Source organism: Microtus oregoni, unplaced genomic scaffold, assembly GCF_018167655.1.
Source record: "Microtus oregoni isolate MIOR12 unplaced genomic scaffold, Mior012 000015F_ref0000493, whole genome shotgun sequence".
Lineage (NCBI taxonomy): Eukaryota > Metazoa > Chordata > Mammalia > Rodentia > Cricetidae > Microtus > Microtus oregoni.
This window is the reverse complement of record NW_024543074.1, coordinates 24,743,703-24,763,556: the sequence shown is the minus strand read 5'-3', so window position 1 is coordinate 24,763,556 and position 19,854 is coordinate 24,743,703. Positions and strand designations below refer to the sequence as shown.

General features: G+C 39.0%; 1 protein-coding gene across 1 annotated transcript; it reads right to left on the bottom strand.

The window, feature by feature from the left end:
- Positions 1 to 2,153: 2,153 nt before the first annotated feature.
- On the bottom strand, positions 2,154 to 3,092 carry LOC121456456 (olfactory receptor 1468-like). The gene has a single exon (XM_041664606.1). The coding sequence runs from the start codon at positions 3,090 to 3,092 to the stop codon at positions 2,154 to 2,156; it is 939 nt and encodes a 312-aa protein (XP_041520540.1).
- Positions 3,093 to 19,854: the final 16,762 nt, after the last annotated feature.

The window sequence follows — 19,854 nt, the reverse complement described above, 5'->3', positions numbered from 1 at the left end:
TGCCCTTCACTGGTCCTGGGATAGCTGGCCCTACCCTTCTCTGTATACTATATCAGGATACCTGGTCCTGCTACTCAGGGAAGAGTTGCTCCCCACTCTTAGAAAAAAATGATCCCACCCCTCACCACTAGCCTACACTTTACCTGGGATCACACTAGAGCTGACCCTGTTGTCAGGGATACAGGTGAGTTTGCCCCGAGGGAGTGAGAGGAAAGCTGACACTGCCCACCTCTGATATAGGGTGGAGTGGATGAGAAAAAGATGCCTTCCCCCTCCTCACTGTATCCATTACCACCTGCAGTAGCTGAGAAAGCTGGCCCCAGAGTCAGGAGAGTGGGAGCACTAGCCTTGCCCCTGACCAACTGCAACAAACAAGAGATTAGAGTTGAGCCTGTTGTCAGAGCTTCCATTAGTCAGCCCTGAGGGTGTGAGAGCAGCAGTGCTGATACCCACCACCGTCCCCACCACCACCACCCCCCCCCCCGGCATCTATGCCACCTACAGCAACTGGGAGAAAGGGCCCTGCACCTCACCTGGGCAAACAGTAGAGCTGGCCCTGGTGGTGTGAGTGTGGATGAGTCAAAGTGGTGAGAGAAGGAGAACTGGGACTGCGCCTTGCTTCGAGCTGCACTGAGTGAACTAGCTGAGGCAGTGCTGGAGAGCTCATCTGGGTAGTGGCCATGAGGGAAAGCTAGGGCTGACCAACCAAGCTACCACCCAGACCCAGAACTAGGGCTATGAGTTAGCCCACCCCAACACCCACCTCATCCATGAACTGCTGGAGCATGTAAAGGGGACTAAACTATAGATCCAAAATTGCAGGATCTCCATGACACAAGCCATTAGCAGGATATCCAAGAGAAGCCCCAGTAAGAGCCCATTATCATTAGTGTAGCAGAAGCCAGCGACCTCAAAGAAGAGCAATGACCCAGCAATGAACACTTACAAGATGAGTAGACTACAGGGTAAACCGTGTGGCTCAACCGCTCATACTACAGCTTCCACAATGAGATTCTTCTCCCTTTTTTCTGCTTGGTTTTAGTTTTAGTTTTTCTGTTAAATTTTGGGGTTTTTTTAGGGGGGATTGGAAGGGCAGATGTGAGGAGATGGAGAAATAAGTGGGATCAGGATGCATGATATAAAATTCATGAAAAATCAAAAAAGTTAAAAGAATTTTTTTTTAAGATGACAGTATTGGATTGCCTTTAGCTCCTATGACTGGCTAGGTTTTCAGGAGCCAGGCTTGAATTCCTTCCTATTAATAAAAATGTTTATGTAATTAAAGAACTGTTGGTTACTCTCAGGATAAAAGTGTCACTACTGCACCACTAGGACACATTGTGTTGCTTCTCATTGTAGAGGTTCACAAACGTTTAGTGGAGTAAGACTATTGATTGCCGTTCTCCCCCAGCACCTTGTACAGCACCTTCCAATCCTACAAGAGCTAGTACCCAAGGAGGGGGATTCTGAGTCAGTTCTAGCTCAATTCTTCCAAGTCTTATGTCTGAAATATGTGGTTTCTTCAGCAATGGGATCTTACCTTCAAGGTCTAGGAAAAAACTAAGGACAAAAATTGCCTGTATTGTTTTGGGAGCCTCTTGCCCTGAGTTAATCAACAACTTGAATAGGGGTTCCCCATGTCTAGCATTGGAATTTTTGCTAGGTAGTCTGTGATTCTAGTGAGGAACATTATCATACAATTATGCAAAACTATATTTTAAAAATATATATACACACTCATATACACTATATTTATTTATAAATATGGTCAAGAACTAAGGTGCTTGCCTATGGCCTTTTCAAGCATCCTGAGTATAATTTATCTCTGTTTCATCCCTCTTTCTCTATGTTATCGTTTTCACTCCCCAGCTAAAATCCTCCCTCTGGTTTTCCCTTTCCCACTTCATAGCACCTGTGCCTTACTATTCCGGGAAGTACCTGGAGCAAATGCTGGTGAAGAGAAAGATGTAGACAGATATCAAAGGCATTCCTTCTTCTCTTGACTACTTTACTAAACTTCTTCTCCTTTTTTTTTAATTGAACAGTTGCATGGCATGCCCTTTCCTGTACATAATGAAGGACAATATCTAATATTAAATGTTAATACCAGTATATTTAGGTCATAAAATAGATAAAAATTGCACATGCTATCATTACAAAGAGATTTTCCTATTGCAGATAACTCTTATTAGAGCCTGCTTTATGTCTCTGTTCCTCAGGCTGTAGATAAAAGGGTTAAGCATAGGAGTTACCACTGTGAACATCATAGCCATGGTAGTCTCTTTCACAGTTGAGTTATTAGCTGATGGACAGAAATAGAGAGCAAAAATTGTACCATAGAACAGAGACACTACAGACAGGTGGGAACCACAAGTGGAAAAGACCTTGTGGATGCCCTTGGCAGAAGAAACCTTGAGAATGGAGGAGACAATCCTTGCATAAGACATAACAATGAGTAAGAAGGGTACAATAATGATGGGCCCTCCCGTGATAAATATCATCAGCTCATTAACAGAAGTGTCTGAGCAGGCCAACTTGAGCAGTGCAGATATGTCACAGAAGAAGTGGGGGATCACATTGTTCTCACAAAAAGACAATCTAGCCACAAGTAGGGTGTGCATCATGGAATCAAATATGGTCAGCATCCACAATGGCATCAATAAACTAGCACAGAACTTGGGGTTCATGATGCTGGTGTAATGGAGAGGGAAGCAGATGGCCACATAGCGGTCATAGGCCATGGCCACTAGAAGCAAGCTCTCCATATCTCCAAAAGCCATTAAAAAGTACATTTGTGTCAGGCAATCCACATAGGGGATGGTTAGGTCCTGGCTCTGCATGTTCTGCAGCAATTTGGGCATTGTGACAGAGGAGAAGCAGAGGTCAGAGAAGGACAAGTTGCTGAGAAACAAGTACATGGGTGTGTGGAGATGGGAGTCCGATAGAATGAGGATGATGATGATGAGGTTCCCCAGGACAGTGGTGAGGTACATGGTCAGAAACAGGACATAGAACAGGTGCTGGTGCTCTGGGGGGATAGGCAGGCCCAGGAGGAGGAACTGGGAGATGATACTTTGGTTGTTTCGACTCATGATGCCTCCAAAGACTCTAAGAAAAATAACTAAAAGTAATGTAATCTCTTAATGTTTCAATATGTATGAGATCATAAGCTAATTCTAGTCTTTTCTCATTTCTTTACTTTTGAATTAATTTTCTTTAGTTTTTATATTCTTTAATTTTTATAATTTTTGTTTCACTATACTATGTAATAATCTTGATAGCTTAACTTTTTCACTTGTCCTTGGTAAGAGATGGTGTACGCTGCTGAAAGCCACCAATCTATCTCCAATACATAAGAAAAACAAACATTCTGTTACACACATGGCATTTTGCAAGTTCTACAGCAGTTAATCTTACTCTCACCAAAATAATTGCAATATCTACATCAAAATATGTTCAATAATTACAGGCATGAATTGCTTTTCTTAACATTGCTTTAGCATGTCCTAATAGTCTAGTATTGCTTAATGACTCCTAATTGCTTCTGATACACAAAATGTATTAACATATCTATTTCCTACCTGCCTTCTTATTCTAGACAACTGTAGTTCAGCCCATCCTATAGTTTTATTCTCTGAATTTTCTTGAAGAATTTTGTACACACAATCCTCATAATTCTAGGAAAGTCCCAAAATATACACTAACACTTTGATTGCTAGAGTATCATTTAAAAGTCAGATTAGCTGAATCTCTAACATATAGAATTCACTACCTCATTGCTAATGAATAATCTTCTTTGGTCTTTTTAACAGGCATCAAAGGCTCAAAAAATCCCAAGAGAAATTACCTCCTCTCTCTTCCAACATCTTTCTTCCATGTCTTGTTTCTCATAATATAGCACATTTACACATTAGAGTACTACTCAGCATTAAAAAACAATGACATCTTGAAATGTGCATGCAAATGGATGGAATTAGAAAACACTATCCTGAGTGAGGTAACCAGACCCAAAAAGATTGATATGATATATACTCACTCATAAGTGGATACTAACTATAAACAAAGGACATTGAGCCTATAGTTCATGATCCTAGAGAAGCTAAGTAATAAGGTGAACCCAAAGAAAAACATATATAAACCCACCTGGAAATTGGAAATAGACAAGATCTCCTGAAAATAAGTGGGAGCATGGGGGCAGGGGGAGAAGAGAGAGTAGAAAGAGAAGAGGAGAGGAGAGGGGGAGTTGAGGAGAACATGAGGGAATGGGATAGTAGAGATGGAAGAAGGACAGAGATGAGAGCAAGGAAAGAGATACCTTGATTGAGGGAGTCATTATAGGGTTAGCAAAAACCTGGCTCTAGAAAAATTACCAGGAAACCACAAGGATGACCCTAAGATCCTAAGCAATAGAGGAGAGTGGGCTATAATCTTGACTTGCCCTGTCTGATGATTATCTTAAATATCATCATAGAATCTTCATCCAGCAACTGCTGGAAATAGAGGCAGAGACCTGCATTGGAGCACTGGGCTGAGCTCCCAAAGTCCAGTTGAAGAGTGAGAGGAATGAGAATATGAGCAAAGAATTCAAGACTGTGATGGGTTCATCCACTGAAACAGTCTACCTGAGCTAATGGGAGCTCACCAACCCCAGCTGAACTGGGAAGAAACAAGCATAGGACCAAACTAGTCCCTCTGAAAGTGGCTGACAGTTGCATGGATGGAGTAGACTGAGGAACCACTGGCAGTGGCACCAGGATTTATCCTACTGCATGTACTGGCTTTTGGGGACCCTATTCTTGTTGGATGTATACCTTGCTCAGCCTAGATATAGTGGGAGAGCCTTGGACCTTCCACAAAGCAATGCCTTACCATCTCTGAGAATTAGATGGGGGTGGGGTGTGAGGGTATGTGGAGGAATGGGAGAAGGGGAGGGATTGGAAACTTGGATTGGTATTTTTTAAATTAATGAAAATTAAGACGAGGAATTCAAAACCATCTAATTATATTCTTAGAATTGGAGGTCACCATTTCTTTTCTGAAATATCAAGTCAGCATTCAATTCCAAACTATGACCCATGTCTCAATACTATTATCTTCAGTATATTTAACCAACACAGGCATTCTGAGGTGGAAATGCAGTCCTCTCTTTCCTGAAACATTCTTCAGACAATGATCTCGTTCTTATGGACAAAATTCCTATCATGTGCACAATCAATACTTGCTTACCTTGCTTGTACCAACTTCTTGTAGTTCAATATGGCCTCATCCAGTACCTGTATCCTTCTCATCAGCAATGCTGTACTTCAAGTTGAAGTTTGTGTCTCCATAATTTCTGATTTTATATTCTCCTTATCTGTCACATCCTCTTCCCAATTTATCTTTCCTCGATATGACATGGCATATGCTAAGTTAAGCCTTTTTATGTCCCTACACAGAGTAAGATCTACTACCATGCATCTGGTGTCATCTCACAGATTCTTATGACCTTAAGCACAACTATTGTTTCCAGACTGTAAATTCATGCAGGAAAGACCATGTCTGCCCTTATCCTGAACAAGGCCAGTCATGCCTGGATGTGACCCAGTATAAATAAAGATTTCCTGGCCATTCTGTAGACTGAGACAAAGACTCTTTCAAATTTAAGACAAAATGTGCATTAAATTCAATAATTACTCTTCCTCAGTCTTCCAAGAATATAAAGTCACTAAACTTGACATTTTACCATGAAAACTTGATAATCTGTGATTAATTTCACAGACATGATCATATTTATAAAAAGTATTAAGGTGGTGAAGATGTTATGCTCTTTTCAAAATAACAATGACTCAAAATGTTTATGCTTCAGTTTACATTTCTCCACAGATACTGATGTACGAAAATAATTGTGATGGATATTTCTAGAAGACCAAAAACAAACAAACAAATACGAAGCAGTAGGGAAGTTTAATCCTTCACTTAAGTTCACCTTCAGATAGTTATGCTTTACCACTGAGTGTGATAATTTCTGTAGGAAGTAGTACAGGTCTTGATAGCAGTTTTGATCAAAATATAGTTCTGAATATTTCTATAAATGTGTTTTGTAACATTATTAACACTTAAATCAGTAACTCACAGAGAAAGTAACTCTAAGCCGTCATACTGTAATGAGCCTCTTAAGAGATGGAAGAAAAACTACAGTTTTTTAGGAAACATCACCCACACTGTTTTGTATTTAAAACTATAACCTCCACTCTCCCAGGGTTTCCAGTCTACAGCTACTGGACTTACCAATTTCCAATTATGTATTTACAGTTCCTTGTCCTGATCTTTTTTTTATCTAGATGACTCCGTCTAACAAACCCCAGTCTATATCAAAGCTGGCAAATAAGAAACAAGAGCACCAACACATGTGGGGATAGGGGTTGGGGGTTTACCTCAGTGGTCCTGTAACTATCTAACAACTCCGAGTTCCTCGTCTAACTGAAAAAAAAAAACCAGAAGAGAATGGATGACACACAAAGGTGGGAAATTCCTCTACTGACACTATTTGACTGAGTTCATTTTCTGCGGTCTCCATCATGCTGATGGCCATTAGGGCAGCTGCACTAATTGTTTAACTCATAGATGTTGTGTTTATTGACAAAGGGAAGAGCAATACAGGAGAAATCGTGTACCTAGTTTCTCATAATTATTTATATTCCATGAATGAGGGAAGCCCATGTTAGGTAGTCTTATATGCAAAGATTACAGAGCAAAGGTCATCTGTGTAGCTTGGTGATGATGATCTAATGGACTTTACTTCTTCAATTTTTAAACTTAAAATTCTTGACCTGAATAACAGATGAGAATCTCCCATGGGCACAGTTCTAGCAGATGGTATAGATGCAACTCCTGTGGGATTCTCTGAAAACACTATCTCTGGTTTGAAGATGGTAGTCTGCTTTATAAATGGACACTCGTGTAATATCAGCATGCTGGTTGATATGTTTCAGTAAAGACAAAGCTATTTTTGATCTGATCAAAGTGTACTAATTTTCCAAAGCAAAAGATGTACTAAAAGAAGGCTTAAGAACTCCAGAATGGCACCTACTCTAAAGAGCTGTTATCAGCTTGAAGTAGAAAAAGGCTGTAATAAACCTGAACATTATCAAAATGATTATCAATGCAACTGTGGACAAGGCATTTCTACATTATGGCAAAGTGTTGCAAAGTATAGAAATGGCAAAGAATGTTAACATACCTGAAAACTCCTAGTCAAACTGTTGTAAATCTGGAAATGAAAGATCCATAGGCTGGAAAAAAGTAAGGTACCTCCTGACAATTTATCTAGGATGTCTGAGGGTGTATTAAGGTCCCTGCTGGTCTTTAGCATTTTTTCCTTAAAAGAACAGGAAAAAACAACCTCTGTGTAGTCAACACCTTCTTAGATGTTTCCTTTTAGCCATCTCTGGACCCAAGGGCTCTGCATCCCAGCAGAGTCCAGATCCAGTATAACTCATTAGAGATATGGCAATTATCCAGGACCTATCTAGAACCAATTTTTTCAAAGCCCTGAGGTGGGAGCTGATGATGGCCACTGATCACTCCTGAACATGCCAAAGGGAAGATAGACATGAAGAGAAAGTCAGATGCATACTTACCCTTCTACTGTTTGTGGAATGTCCAGGATCTATGTGTAACTCCAGCTTAGGTTTCAAGTCAGCTAAGGGTGTGCTATTTAAAAACTACTGAAGTAATTGTAAGTGCTTTGAGTTTAAAAAAATTGGTGCTTTGATCTAAGTTATCAATGTTGGGAATGGAATTGTTCACAGTTTCTTTTCTTACTCTAAATTTTATTGGCACATAGAGCAGCCTCCTCTCTCATTTCTCATCCTCATGATTTTTGCCCTCTTTCTTCAATTTTAGTTTAACTGATGGCTTCTTTTTTAATGACTCTATTAAAAGCCAGCTTTTGGTTTCATTGGTTCTCTTTAACATTTGGTTTTCAATCGATTCTATCTGTCTGTCTGTCTGTCTGTCTGGGTTTGTGTGTGTGTGTGTGTGTGTGTGTGTGTGTGTGTGTGTGTGTAATTCTTCTTCGCTCCCTTGAATTCCTAACACAATTAACTTTAGGTCTTTTTTTCTTTTCCAATGTTAGTGCTCTATTCTATAAATTTCCCTGTAAATAATGTTTACTGTTTTCCCAATAATTCTGATAGCTGCATTTTCTTTTGTATTGTTCAAAGTATATTTAAGTCTTGGAAACTTAATCCTTTTATCATGGTGAAACAAAGAAAAACAAGAAAAAAAATAAACTATTTATATATTGATGAGTATGTGATTGAGCTACCCATAGGCAACACAGTAGTTCATGCAAAATTCCAGAGAATCTGAGAATGCGTTCTAGAATTACCAGTCTCAGAACATCACAGGATACAAATCTGAAATTGCATGTCAAAATATTTCCCAATCACTAAATATTATGTAACCAACAATTTAAAATGCTTCATATTCTCCCTCCCACAGAGGAATACATTCCAGTGTCTCAAAGGATTCCTGAAACCCACAGTAGTGCCAAAATTTTATATTGTGACATTTTCTTCCATAAAAGATTGACAAAGGTAAAGTTTCACTTACAAATTAAGCACAATAAAGACTAATAGAAATTAATAATAACAATTTGGTTACAGTAGCTAACCATAATTAAAGCCTTCCGGTGGTTCTATATTTCTCTCTCTCTCAAAAATATTTCACCATATTACATATTACATTCACCTTTCTACTCTTGATCATGAGAACTACTGAAATGCCTATGTAACCTAGGCAAGAAAGGTGAATGACATAGGCACTGAGATACAATTTTAGACTGTTATGTAAGCCTCATTTGAAGATTGATAATGAGCCTCCCTGTATAAGGCTTCACAGCACAAGAGTTGAATTGGTACTAAAGATGGTTGAAGAGCCCCTTTGTCTAGCCCAAATGCTAGATGAAGTGATTATTTGTATCACTTACAAGATGGAGGCTGAGAGCATTCAGTTTTCATCATACTACATGGGGCAGCATATCATTTAAAACTGTGAACTGGCTATCTCTGTCATCTTCCACTTAATACAGTCAGGCTGAGACTAAATGGAGTGAGCAGAAACTGTAAGTCTTTATTAAGGAAGAGTCAGAGGTGGAAGTCTCTAAATTGCACTATATATGAAGCTGTCAAGGAAACAGTTTGTTTATGCTCATGATTTGAGAGTACAGGGCTACCACTGGTGGAAGGCATAACAGCAGGACTATCAGGTAACTGATCATATTGCATCCATAGGCAGAAAACTCATTGGTGAACACTGGCATTCCATCATACAGTAATGTGTGTGTAAAATCTGTATTTTCAAAACTGAAAATTACTAAACATAAAAGGCTTAAGATATATTTTGATATACTATTTTCCTGGGTGGTAAGGTTAAATTTTGGCAAGAGTTTATCTCTTCAAACACCGATTTCAATAGCAAATTAAATTACCATCATAATTTCAAAATTAATCATTGTGTACAAATTGATTGTGTGACTTTATTATTTATTTATTTATTTATTTATTAAAGATTTCTGCCTCCTCCCCGCCACCACCTCCTATTTCCCTCCCCCTCCCTTGTCAGCCCGAAGAGCAATCAGGATTCCCTGCCCTGTGGGAAGTCCAAGGACCAACCACCACCAATGATAGCCTTTGCTGGAGAGGTTGTGGAGAAAGGGGTACATTCATCCATTGCTGGTGGGAATGCAAACTGGTGCAACCACTTTGGAAAGCAGTGTGGTGGTTTCTCAGGAAATTCGGGATCAACCTACCCCTGGACCCAGCAATACCACTCTTGGGAATATACCCAAGAGATGCCCTATCATACAACAAAAGTATATGCTCAACTATGTTCATAGCAACATTGTAATAGCCAGAACCTGGAAACAACCTAGATGCCCTTCAATGGAAGAATGGATGCAGAAAGTGTGGAATATATACATATTGGAGTACTACACAGCAGTAAAAAACAATGACTTCTTGAATTTTGCATATAAATGATTGTGTGACTTTAAAATTCACATGTAGAGCAATTAAAAATTAACTTTTCATGGTGCAGTTATTCTTTTATTGAAAATAGATTTCTTTCATAGAATATATTCTTATCATGATTTCTTCCCATCTCCTTCCACATAGTTCTCATCCATTCAACCCCATGCTGGTTTCTCCATATCTTTAAAAAACAAACCTGATACTTTAAAGAAGAAAACCAAAGAAAACTTACAAGAAGCACATACAGAAACACATTACATAACACAAATCAGAAACCATAGCATATAAAGCACAAGGCAGCAGTAGCATTTCATTTGTATTTTAATAAATAAAGCTTGCCTGAAAATCAGAAAAATAAAACAGCTACACTGGCCAGTCTTCCAGACCAGGCAGTAATGACACACACACCTTTAATCCCAGTAGCCACATTAGCTTGCCATAGAAACCAGGTGGTATCTGTGCATGCACTTAATCCCATAACCATAGAGGATTATAAAATGGGAGGAGATACCTCTCAGTTGAGTCTCATTCTGAGGTTTTCTAGAGGCAGGATCACCAGTTTCAGACTGAGATTAGGTAAGAGCCAGTGCCTGGCTGCTTTGTTTTTCTGACCTTCAGGTTGAACTCCAATATGTGTCTCTGAGTTTTTATTAATTGTGCTTCATTTGGTGCCCAATGTTTGGAGTAGAAATTCATGAAAAAAGACAGTTGCCTGAGGCTTCTTAGCCACTGGCACAGGTCAGAATTGGAGCCAAATCTAGTCATCTGGGTTCAGGAGAAAAACTAGCTCTCTCAACTCCAATCTGCCCAGCTTAGCTTCTATGTAAAGGTGGAAAATACACAGAAAATCTGAATGCTGTATGTTATTTTTTTTTCATTTTTTTTATTTTTTAAATTTATTTATTTATTAAGGATTTCTGCCTCGTCCCCACAACCGCTTCCCATTTCCCTCCCCCTCCCCCGATCAAGTCCCCCTCCCTCATCTGCTCGAAGAGCAATCAGGGTTCCCTGACCTGTGGGAAGCCCAAGGACTGCCCACCTCTATCCAGGTCTAGTAAGGTGAGCATTCAAACTGCATAGGCTCCCACAAAGCCAGTACGTGCAGTAGGATCAAAAACCCACTGCAATTGTTCTTGAATTCTCAGTATTCCTCATTGTCCGCTATGTTCAGCTAGTCCGGATTTATCCCATGCTTTTTCAGACCTAGGCCAGCTGGCCTTGGTGAGATCCCAATAGAACATCCCCATTGTCTTAGTGTGTGGGTGCACCCCTCGTGGTCCTGAGTTCCTTGCTCGTGCTCCGTCTCCTTCTGCTCCTGATTTGGACCTTGCTGTATGTTATTGTGTTGTCTTTGAATTGTTTGACTACTGAGGAAGGAACAACAGCTGCTAAAAGACATTTGATTATAAATGCTGCTGGATTAATCCAACCTATATATTTTTTAAATTTATTTATTTACTAAGGATTTCTGCCTCCTCCCCACCACCGCCTCCCAATTCTCTCCCCCTCCCCCAATTAAGTCCCCCTCCCTCATCAACTTGAAGAGCAATCAGGGTTCCCTGACCTGTGGTAAGCCCAAGGACCACCCACCTCTATCCAGGTCTAGTAAGGTGAGCATCCAAACTGCCTAGGCTCCCACAAAGCCAGTACGTGCAATAGGAACAAAAACCCACTGCCATTGTTCTTGAGTTCTCAGTAGTCCTCATTGTCCGCTATGTTCAGCTAGTCTGGATTTATCCCAGGCTTTTTGAGACCCAGGCCAGCTGGCCTTGGTGAGTTCCTGATAGAACATACTCACTCATATTTGGTTTCTAGCCATAAATAAAGGACATTGAGCTTATAATTCATGTTCCTAGAGAAGCTAAATAAGAAGGTGAATCCAAAGACAAACACATAGGCATCCTCCTGAATATTAACCTTCATCAGGCGATGAAAGGAGAACAAAGACAGAGACCCACATTGGAGCACCGGACTGAAATCTCAAGGTCCAAATCAGGAGCAGAAGGAGAGGGAGCACGAGCAAGGAACTCAGGACCGCGAGGGGAGCACCCAACCTATATATTTTAAAAATACATTGACTTCAAAATTTAAGTCAAAAGATATGTTACTTTGCACAAAAGGTCCTGCTTTTGATTTCAATTCATTTGGAGATAAGTAAAATAAAATTTGATCAATGAAGACCCCCTGAAAAATCTCTATTAGGAGAAGATGACCCAGATGATCCAATGTTTTAGACCACCTTCATTACAGTTTCCTCTGAGTTCTATACCCAGAATAGCCTTAAGACTGCTGACTGAGTTGATCCAGCCTCATAGAATGCTGTATGGAGGATTTAGGTAGAATAGGATAAAAGGGTAGATTATTAAATCTACTCTGGACAAAAAGGGATAATATAGATATAATCTTACTTTTATAAAGGGGAGATATAGATATAATAGGATAAATGGTTGAATTATTGAATCTACTCTGAAAACATAAAGGGAAAATATAAATATGATAAAATAAAAAGGTAGTTTATTGGATCTACTTTTAAAAAGTAACTACTAGTTTTAAATGTTTTACATTGGATTGGATTTTTGTATATTGTATCCAAATTTTGTATATTGATACAAATTTGGGATTAATTTTGTTAAAAAATTTCTAATCTTGTTCAAGGTATTGTACCTATACTGCTCATTTAACAATTTAATACAGATTTTTCATCCTTGAAAATTATTATTACCAACTGTTTAGAATAAAAAGAAAATGCAGGTTAGTAATTAGTCACCTACTATAATTGAACTTGGAGTCACATTAGGTATGTTTTCAAGGTCAAAAAGATTTATTTTAGATAGACAGGTCATCTTCAAACACTTCAGAGATATACAGAATATGGCATTTAAGATGCTTTAATAGCATAGACTCTTTTTATGACAATGAGACATGTCTGCTTCTGGTACTACTAATCTACTTCATAGAAGATAATGGACATTGAAGAAACTCTGCAGCAAGATGGATGCTTGTTGGTTCCTGGCTGCTCAGCAGCTCAGACCCAAAATAATGACATAGAAAAAAAACTATATTATTTAAATAACTGTTTGGCCCATTAGCTCTAACTTATTATTGGCTAACACTTACATATTAATTTAACTCATTTCTGTTCATCTGTGTATCACCACATTGCTGTGGCTTACTGGGTAAAGTTCCCAGTGTCTGTCTCCATGGCTTCTCTTCTGACTCTGTCCTGCTTTCTCCCAACATACAGCCTAGCTTTTCCTGCCTAGTTCTGTTCTTCCCCACCATAGGCTCAAAGCAGTTCTTTATTCATTTACCAATAAAAAGCAACACATAGACAGAAGGACCTCCTACACCAAAACTCTACATGGAATTTACTTTCTATGTGGCAAAAGTAAGCCACTGGGCAAGAAAATGCCCTTGCCTCGACTGCTGACAGTGTGTTCTAATTAGACAAGCAGGAAATAAAATAAAGTGACTGACGAACTTTGTCAAGACAAGAAGGGATAGCCCTTCAGAATATTCTGTTTACAGAAAAGTCTGTTGGGTTTGCTATGCCATAGACCAAAGACAAATGCCCCAACAATGCAGAAGAACTTTGGGTGACTATCCAGGCAGTCAGTTGTTTCTGGCATTACTCACATTTTTTTTTGGAAGTCACTTACTTGCACTTCCTGTTTACTCAGTTAATGCTATTTTCTTCTTAGGAGTCTGAGGGAGTTGAAGACAAGATATATATATATAGATATAGATATAGATATAGATATAGATATAGATATAGATATATATAGATATATATATAGATATATATATAGATATAAAGTTTATGTGATGCAGAAAGCAAGATATCATAGAAAGAAAATTATGTACAAGACTTTGGACTTACCAAGATAGTATAGATATGGAGTATTTTCTCTGAATTTGTTAAATGGACTGGATATTTTTTATGTATTTATTATCTTCGTGTATTGTATATAGTTATTCTTATAATAGTTATAGCCTTTTAATTTTAGTCAAAAAGGGGAAATGTAGTGGCATCTCATTTGTATTTTTAATAAATAAAGCTTGCCTGAAAATCAGAAAAGTAAAACAGCTACACTGACCAACCTTACAGACCAGGCAGCAATGACACACACTTTTAATACCAGTAGGCAAAATGACACACACCTTTAATCCCAGTAGCCACACTAGCTTGCCTTAGAAACCAGGCAGTGGGCTGCAGAGATGGCTCAGAAATTATGAGCACTGACTTCTCTTCCAGAGGCCCTGAGTTCAATTCCCAAAAACCACATAGTGGCTCACAACCATCTGTAATAAGATCTGGTGCCCTCTTCTGGCCTTCAGGCATATAAACAGGCAGAACATTGTATACATAATAAATAAATAAATTTAAGAAAGAAAAACCAGGCAGTAGTGGTGCATGCCCTTAATCCCAGAACTAGAAAGGACTGTAAAATGGGGAAGAGATGGCTCTTAGTCTCAGTCTCATTCTGAGACTCCTGGAGGCAGGATCGCCATTTCCGACTGAGGTCAAAGGAAGAGCCAGTGGCTGGCTGTTTTGATTTTCTGACCTTCAGGTTGAACTCCAATATCTGTCTCTGAGTTTTTATTAATCATGCTTCAAAAGACAAATAAATTTTTTTTTAAAAATCCCAGAAAACATACATAACACCCAATCAGAAACCATAACATATAAAACAAAATACAAATAAGGCTTAAAAAAAAGGCCCAGCCAAAGCAGTGGGAGACAAAAAATAATCTCCAAAATATTATGTATTCAGTCAATACTTAATTACCTGACTTGTACAAACCTCTGCAGTTCAATATGACCTCACCTGGTGCCTGTATTCTTCTCTTCATCAATGCTGTACTTCAAATTGAAGTTTGTGTCTCCATAGTTTCTGATTTGATATTCTCCTTGTCTAACACATCCTCTCCTCTGTGTCCACATTATATTTTCAGAATATGACATGATTTATGCTGGATTAAACCTTTCTTGTGTCCCTACACACAGTAAGGCCTGCTACCATAGGTCCACAGCACCTGGAGTCATCTCACAGCTACCAATGACCCTCATCATTAGTTCCCAACTATTGCTGCCAGAGTGTAAGCTTTGTGCAAGGAAAGCCATGCCTGCCCTCATCCTGAAACAAGGCCAGCCCTGCCTGCATGTGACAGACCCAGTGTTCATTAAGATTTCCTAGCTGTGCTGTAGACTGAGACAAGACTCTTTCAAATTTAAGACAGAAATGCACATTAAATCCAAATAATTATTCCTCTTCAGTCTTACAAGAATATAAAGTCCTTAAACTTGACTTTTTACCATGAAAACTTGATACTCTGTGTTTAGCTTCACAGACATGGGTTAATCAAGATGTGAGAATTAGCCGGTAAGAGGATAGAACTAATTGGCCAGGTAGTGTTTAAAAGAATACAATTTGTGTGTTGTTGTTTTGGGTATAAAGCTAGCCGTACTGCAGCCGGGTGGGACAAAAAGCAGGCCTGCTCACCTCATCACTACAACAGGGGAGTCATTCTCTGGTGAACTGACTGGCTGTACCTTTGCAAAAGATGTTTTTATTGTTACACAATTTACACCTTTAGCAAGTCAATTTCCCCATACCAAAACCTCTTATCTGAAGCTCCCCAAAGAGACAAAGACCAAAGCAATTCCCAGTCACTCTTTTTTCTGAGTCCTCCCACAGCCAAGTTTTGCATATCTGAGAGTTGAACTTTTAGGAAACTCTCAGATAAGATTTACATACTTCCAGAAGAACTTGAGGGAGTGGGATAGTCGAGGAGGCAGGACAGAGATGAGAGTAAGGAAAGTGATATCTTGATTGAGGGAGCCATTAAAGGGTTAGCAAGAAATGTGGCTCTAGGGAAATTCCCAGGAATCCACAAGGATGACTCCAGCTAAGTCCCTAACCAATAGAGGAGATTGATTTGCCCTGTAGTAAGGCTGATGAATATCTTAAATATCACCATAGAATCTTCACCCAGCAACTGATGGAAACAGAGGCAGAGACCTGCATTGGAGCACTGGACTGAGCTCCCAAAGTCCAGTTGAAGAGTGAGAGGAATGAGAATATGAGCAAAGATGTCAAGACCATGATGGGCTCATCCACTTAAACAGTTTACCTGAGCTAATGGGAGCTCACTAACTCCAGCCAGACTGGGAAGGAACCAGCATAGGACCAAACTCGTCCCTCTGAATGTGGCTGACAGTTGCATGGCTAGGGCAGACTTAGGGGCCACTGGCAGTGGCATCAGGATTTATCCCTACTGCATGTACTGGCTTTTTGGGAACCTATTCTCTTTGGATGATAATTGCTCAGCCTAGATATAGTAGGGAGGGCCTTGGACCTCCCCCAAAACAATGTGCCTTACCCCTTCTGAGGATTAGTGGGGGTGGGGTGTGAGGATATGTGGAGGGAATGGGAGGAGAGGAGGAAATGGGAAATTGGATTGATATTATAATGAGAAGATAGTTTTTTTTCTTTTTAAATGAATAAATAAATAAATATATTTACATGCTTCAAACAGAAGGTAATGAACACAAAAGGTAGTAGTGTCAAAAGGCAGATCAAAGCCAGGTGTTAACATTCAGAAATCAGACCAGCTGCAGAGCTCTGTGTGAACTTTTATTATATTAAAGACAAAAAAGGCTTAATAAATATTTTGATATACTATTTTCCTAGACTGTAAGATTAAATTTTACCAAGATGTCATCTCTTCAAACACTGATTTCAATACTCAACCAAATTATAATTACAATTTCAACAAGAATTATTGTGTACAAATTGATTGTGTGCTTTTATATATAAAGATGATTAAAGATCAAAACAAACTTTGCATGTTTTTAGACCTTTGTGTTTTTATCCTTTTGTATTGAAAATAATTTCTCCTATAATATATTTTGATTACAATTTACCCTTCAATTCCTCCTAGATCCTCCCCATCCATTCAATTTAACACTCTCCCTCTTGTCCCTTAAAAACCAAACAGGCAAATTTAAAAGTAAAATAATGAAACCCAAATAAAAAGTATAAAAACCTCACCCAACATGTAAAGACACGTGCACTCACACACATGCATAAAACCTACTGTGGGACAATGGTCTTGTACCCTGTCACTTAAATTGTAATGTTTTAATAAAATGCTGATTGGCCAGTAGCCAGGCAGGAAGTATAGGAGGAATGACCAGGCAGGAAGTATAGGCAGGGCAACGAGAAGAGGAGAATTCTGGGAAGAGAAAAGATGTAGTCTGCAGTTGACACAGAGGAAGCCAGACACAGAAAGCAAGATGAGAATGCCTCATTGATAAAAGGTACCAAGCCTCATGGTTAACATAGACAAGAATAATGGGCTAATTTTAGATGTAAGAATTAGTTACTAAGAAGCTTGAGCTAATACTGTGTCTTTCTTTGGGACAGAATGACTGCAGGACTGGGTGGGACAGAAACTACTGCAACATAAAACCCATAAATTGGAAACAAAAAAAAAGGAAAACATAGTAGTTTTACAGATGACCAAGTGTTTAATATGCCTAGACAAAGCATTATAAGGCAAAAAAAAATGTTTCCAAAAGATACTATTCATTTTGTTTTGAGTTGCTTGCCTTCTACTGGGCTTGAGGACTGCCTTTAGTGTGGTTTGGATACCCACAGAGGCTCCATTGGAGGAAATGAATTTTTCCTTTTTGAGTAGTTGTCAATTAGAGATAACTTCAGGTTAGGGTCAGGGGATCATGCCCACTGCTCCTTCTCAGTGCTTAGATCCTTTTTGACTTAAATTTGTGAAGCCCTAGGCAAACTGTTACAATCTTTGGGAGTTTATATGTACATCAGTCCTGCTATGTCTGGAAGGCCTTGTTTCCTAAGAGTCTTTCATCTCCACTGACTCTTGCAGTCTTTTCTCCTTCTCTTCTACAAAGTTCTCTGAGACCTGAAGAAAGGAATTTGATGGAAATATCCATTTAGTACAGGGTGCTGCAAAGTCTCACAATTTGAGAAGAAACTGATCTACAGATATAGCAGAATGTTGTTAAGACTCATTAGATAGCTAGCGATTTTTATCTAGCAGAGCAATAGATTTGATTTTCCCCTATTTCCATGGCCTGTCTAATCCCAGGTTCCACTCATAGAATGGACTTTAAAACTAATGAATTATCGGTCAAGAAGTTCCCATGGAAATCCCCAAACAACCAAGGCTGTTGCAAATGCAGTGGGTGGTGCTCATTAAACTGAAAGCAGAGACCCATTACTCAGGATATCATTCAAATAACTCACTGAAAATTGGGAAGTCAAATTGGTGCCTACATAGAGCATTTACTCCTATGTTTTGGTGTCCTTGGTTCAGAAACTGCAAGCTACCAAAAGAAAAAAATAAACACCAACTGAGCCACAAAACCTTTGACCTATAATCTAACTGCCTGCAATTATATTAGGATAATGGTGGCACAGAACTTGTGAGAAAAGCCAACCAATGTCTGATTTGACTTAAGATTTACTCCATGAGAAGAAACCCATATCTGACACTGCTTGGGTAACCAAGAACCAGAGACAAGATAACCCAGAGACCCTAGGGTAAAACAAAATATTGTTGGTCTAAAAAGAAAAAAATAGCAATAAAATGACTCCTAATGATATTCATCTCTACTCATAGATCAGTTTCTTATTCAGTCATCATCAGAGAAGCTTCCTCCTGCAACATTTAGGAACCTATGATGAGACCCATAGCCAGACTTTATTCGGAGGGAGACTCCTTGGAACACACAGCTATAAATGGGATGTCCTTACGAAATACCTCCCCTCAGAGGTCAGGGAATTCACAGATGAGGAAGCAGAAAGAATGTAAGAGCCAGAGGAGATAGAGGATACCAGAAGAACAAAGTCCTTTCAATCAAATGAGAGGGCCAACATGATAGGGTTCAATGATAGGACTATGATAGTAGGATAAGATATTAAGTTTCACTTAGAGAGGTATTTTAAAAGTTATTGACCTGACAAATAATTGAACATGATTTGAGGGAGTTATTTTTTATTATTTATTGACATAGATATAAAATTAGCCGGTATACACCTAATCTTTGTTAGTAGTATGTGTATCTCTCCCTAGAGCCTGTGTACAGCAAGTTGGGCTGAATTGAGAGTGGCTCACGTGGGACTATTCTTGTTGTAGTATGTTGTCATAAAATTTGATGGATTCCAGTGTGAATTATTATAATATTTTAAATCATTCATATTATGGTGCTTAAGTACTTTAGAAGTCTCCTGACTGTACCTTTTAACCCTCCATAAGGCAGGTTCTAGGCTGCCAGTCCCCAATGGTATCAATGACTACATGTCCATTTGTGAGTTTCATGCCAATTCCACCCTCCCCCTAAAATAACCAGATGTAATCAGGGCTGTCTGTATCAGTCCCTATTACAGGACTCTTAATTGGTTCTAGAAAGGTCCTGATTAATTAATTTTTATTTATTTGAGTTTTTTAAGGATCTGGACTCCTCTGGGAGTGGGTTCCCTTAGGCCCAGGAACGAGTAGAATGGGAGATAAGAACAGGGATGGTACACAGATCATGAACACAGAGGCATTACTTCCTAGCCTGCATATAAAGGGAATAGGCTCAGGACTGGGTCATAGAGCCACTTGAAGACATCCTAGGTGAGCTGGGAAGGGTGGTGACTAAGAGACTTTTAATGTCCTTCTAATCCAAAAGTCTAGTTTCCAAGGTTATATGATATTCTGCAGGGTTGAGTTATGTGACAACTTCTCTACTCTTTACCTTTCTGTCTTTCACATCTTCCTAAGCATTTCACTAATATTTTCCAGATATATTTGTTAG

Coding starts and splice junctions, on each gene's coding strand:
- LOC121456456 (XM_041664606.1), bottom strand. CDS start 3,092: ATGAGTCGAAACAACCAAAGTATCATCTCCCAGTTCCTCCTCCTGGGC.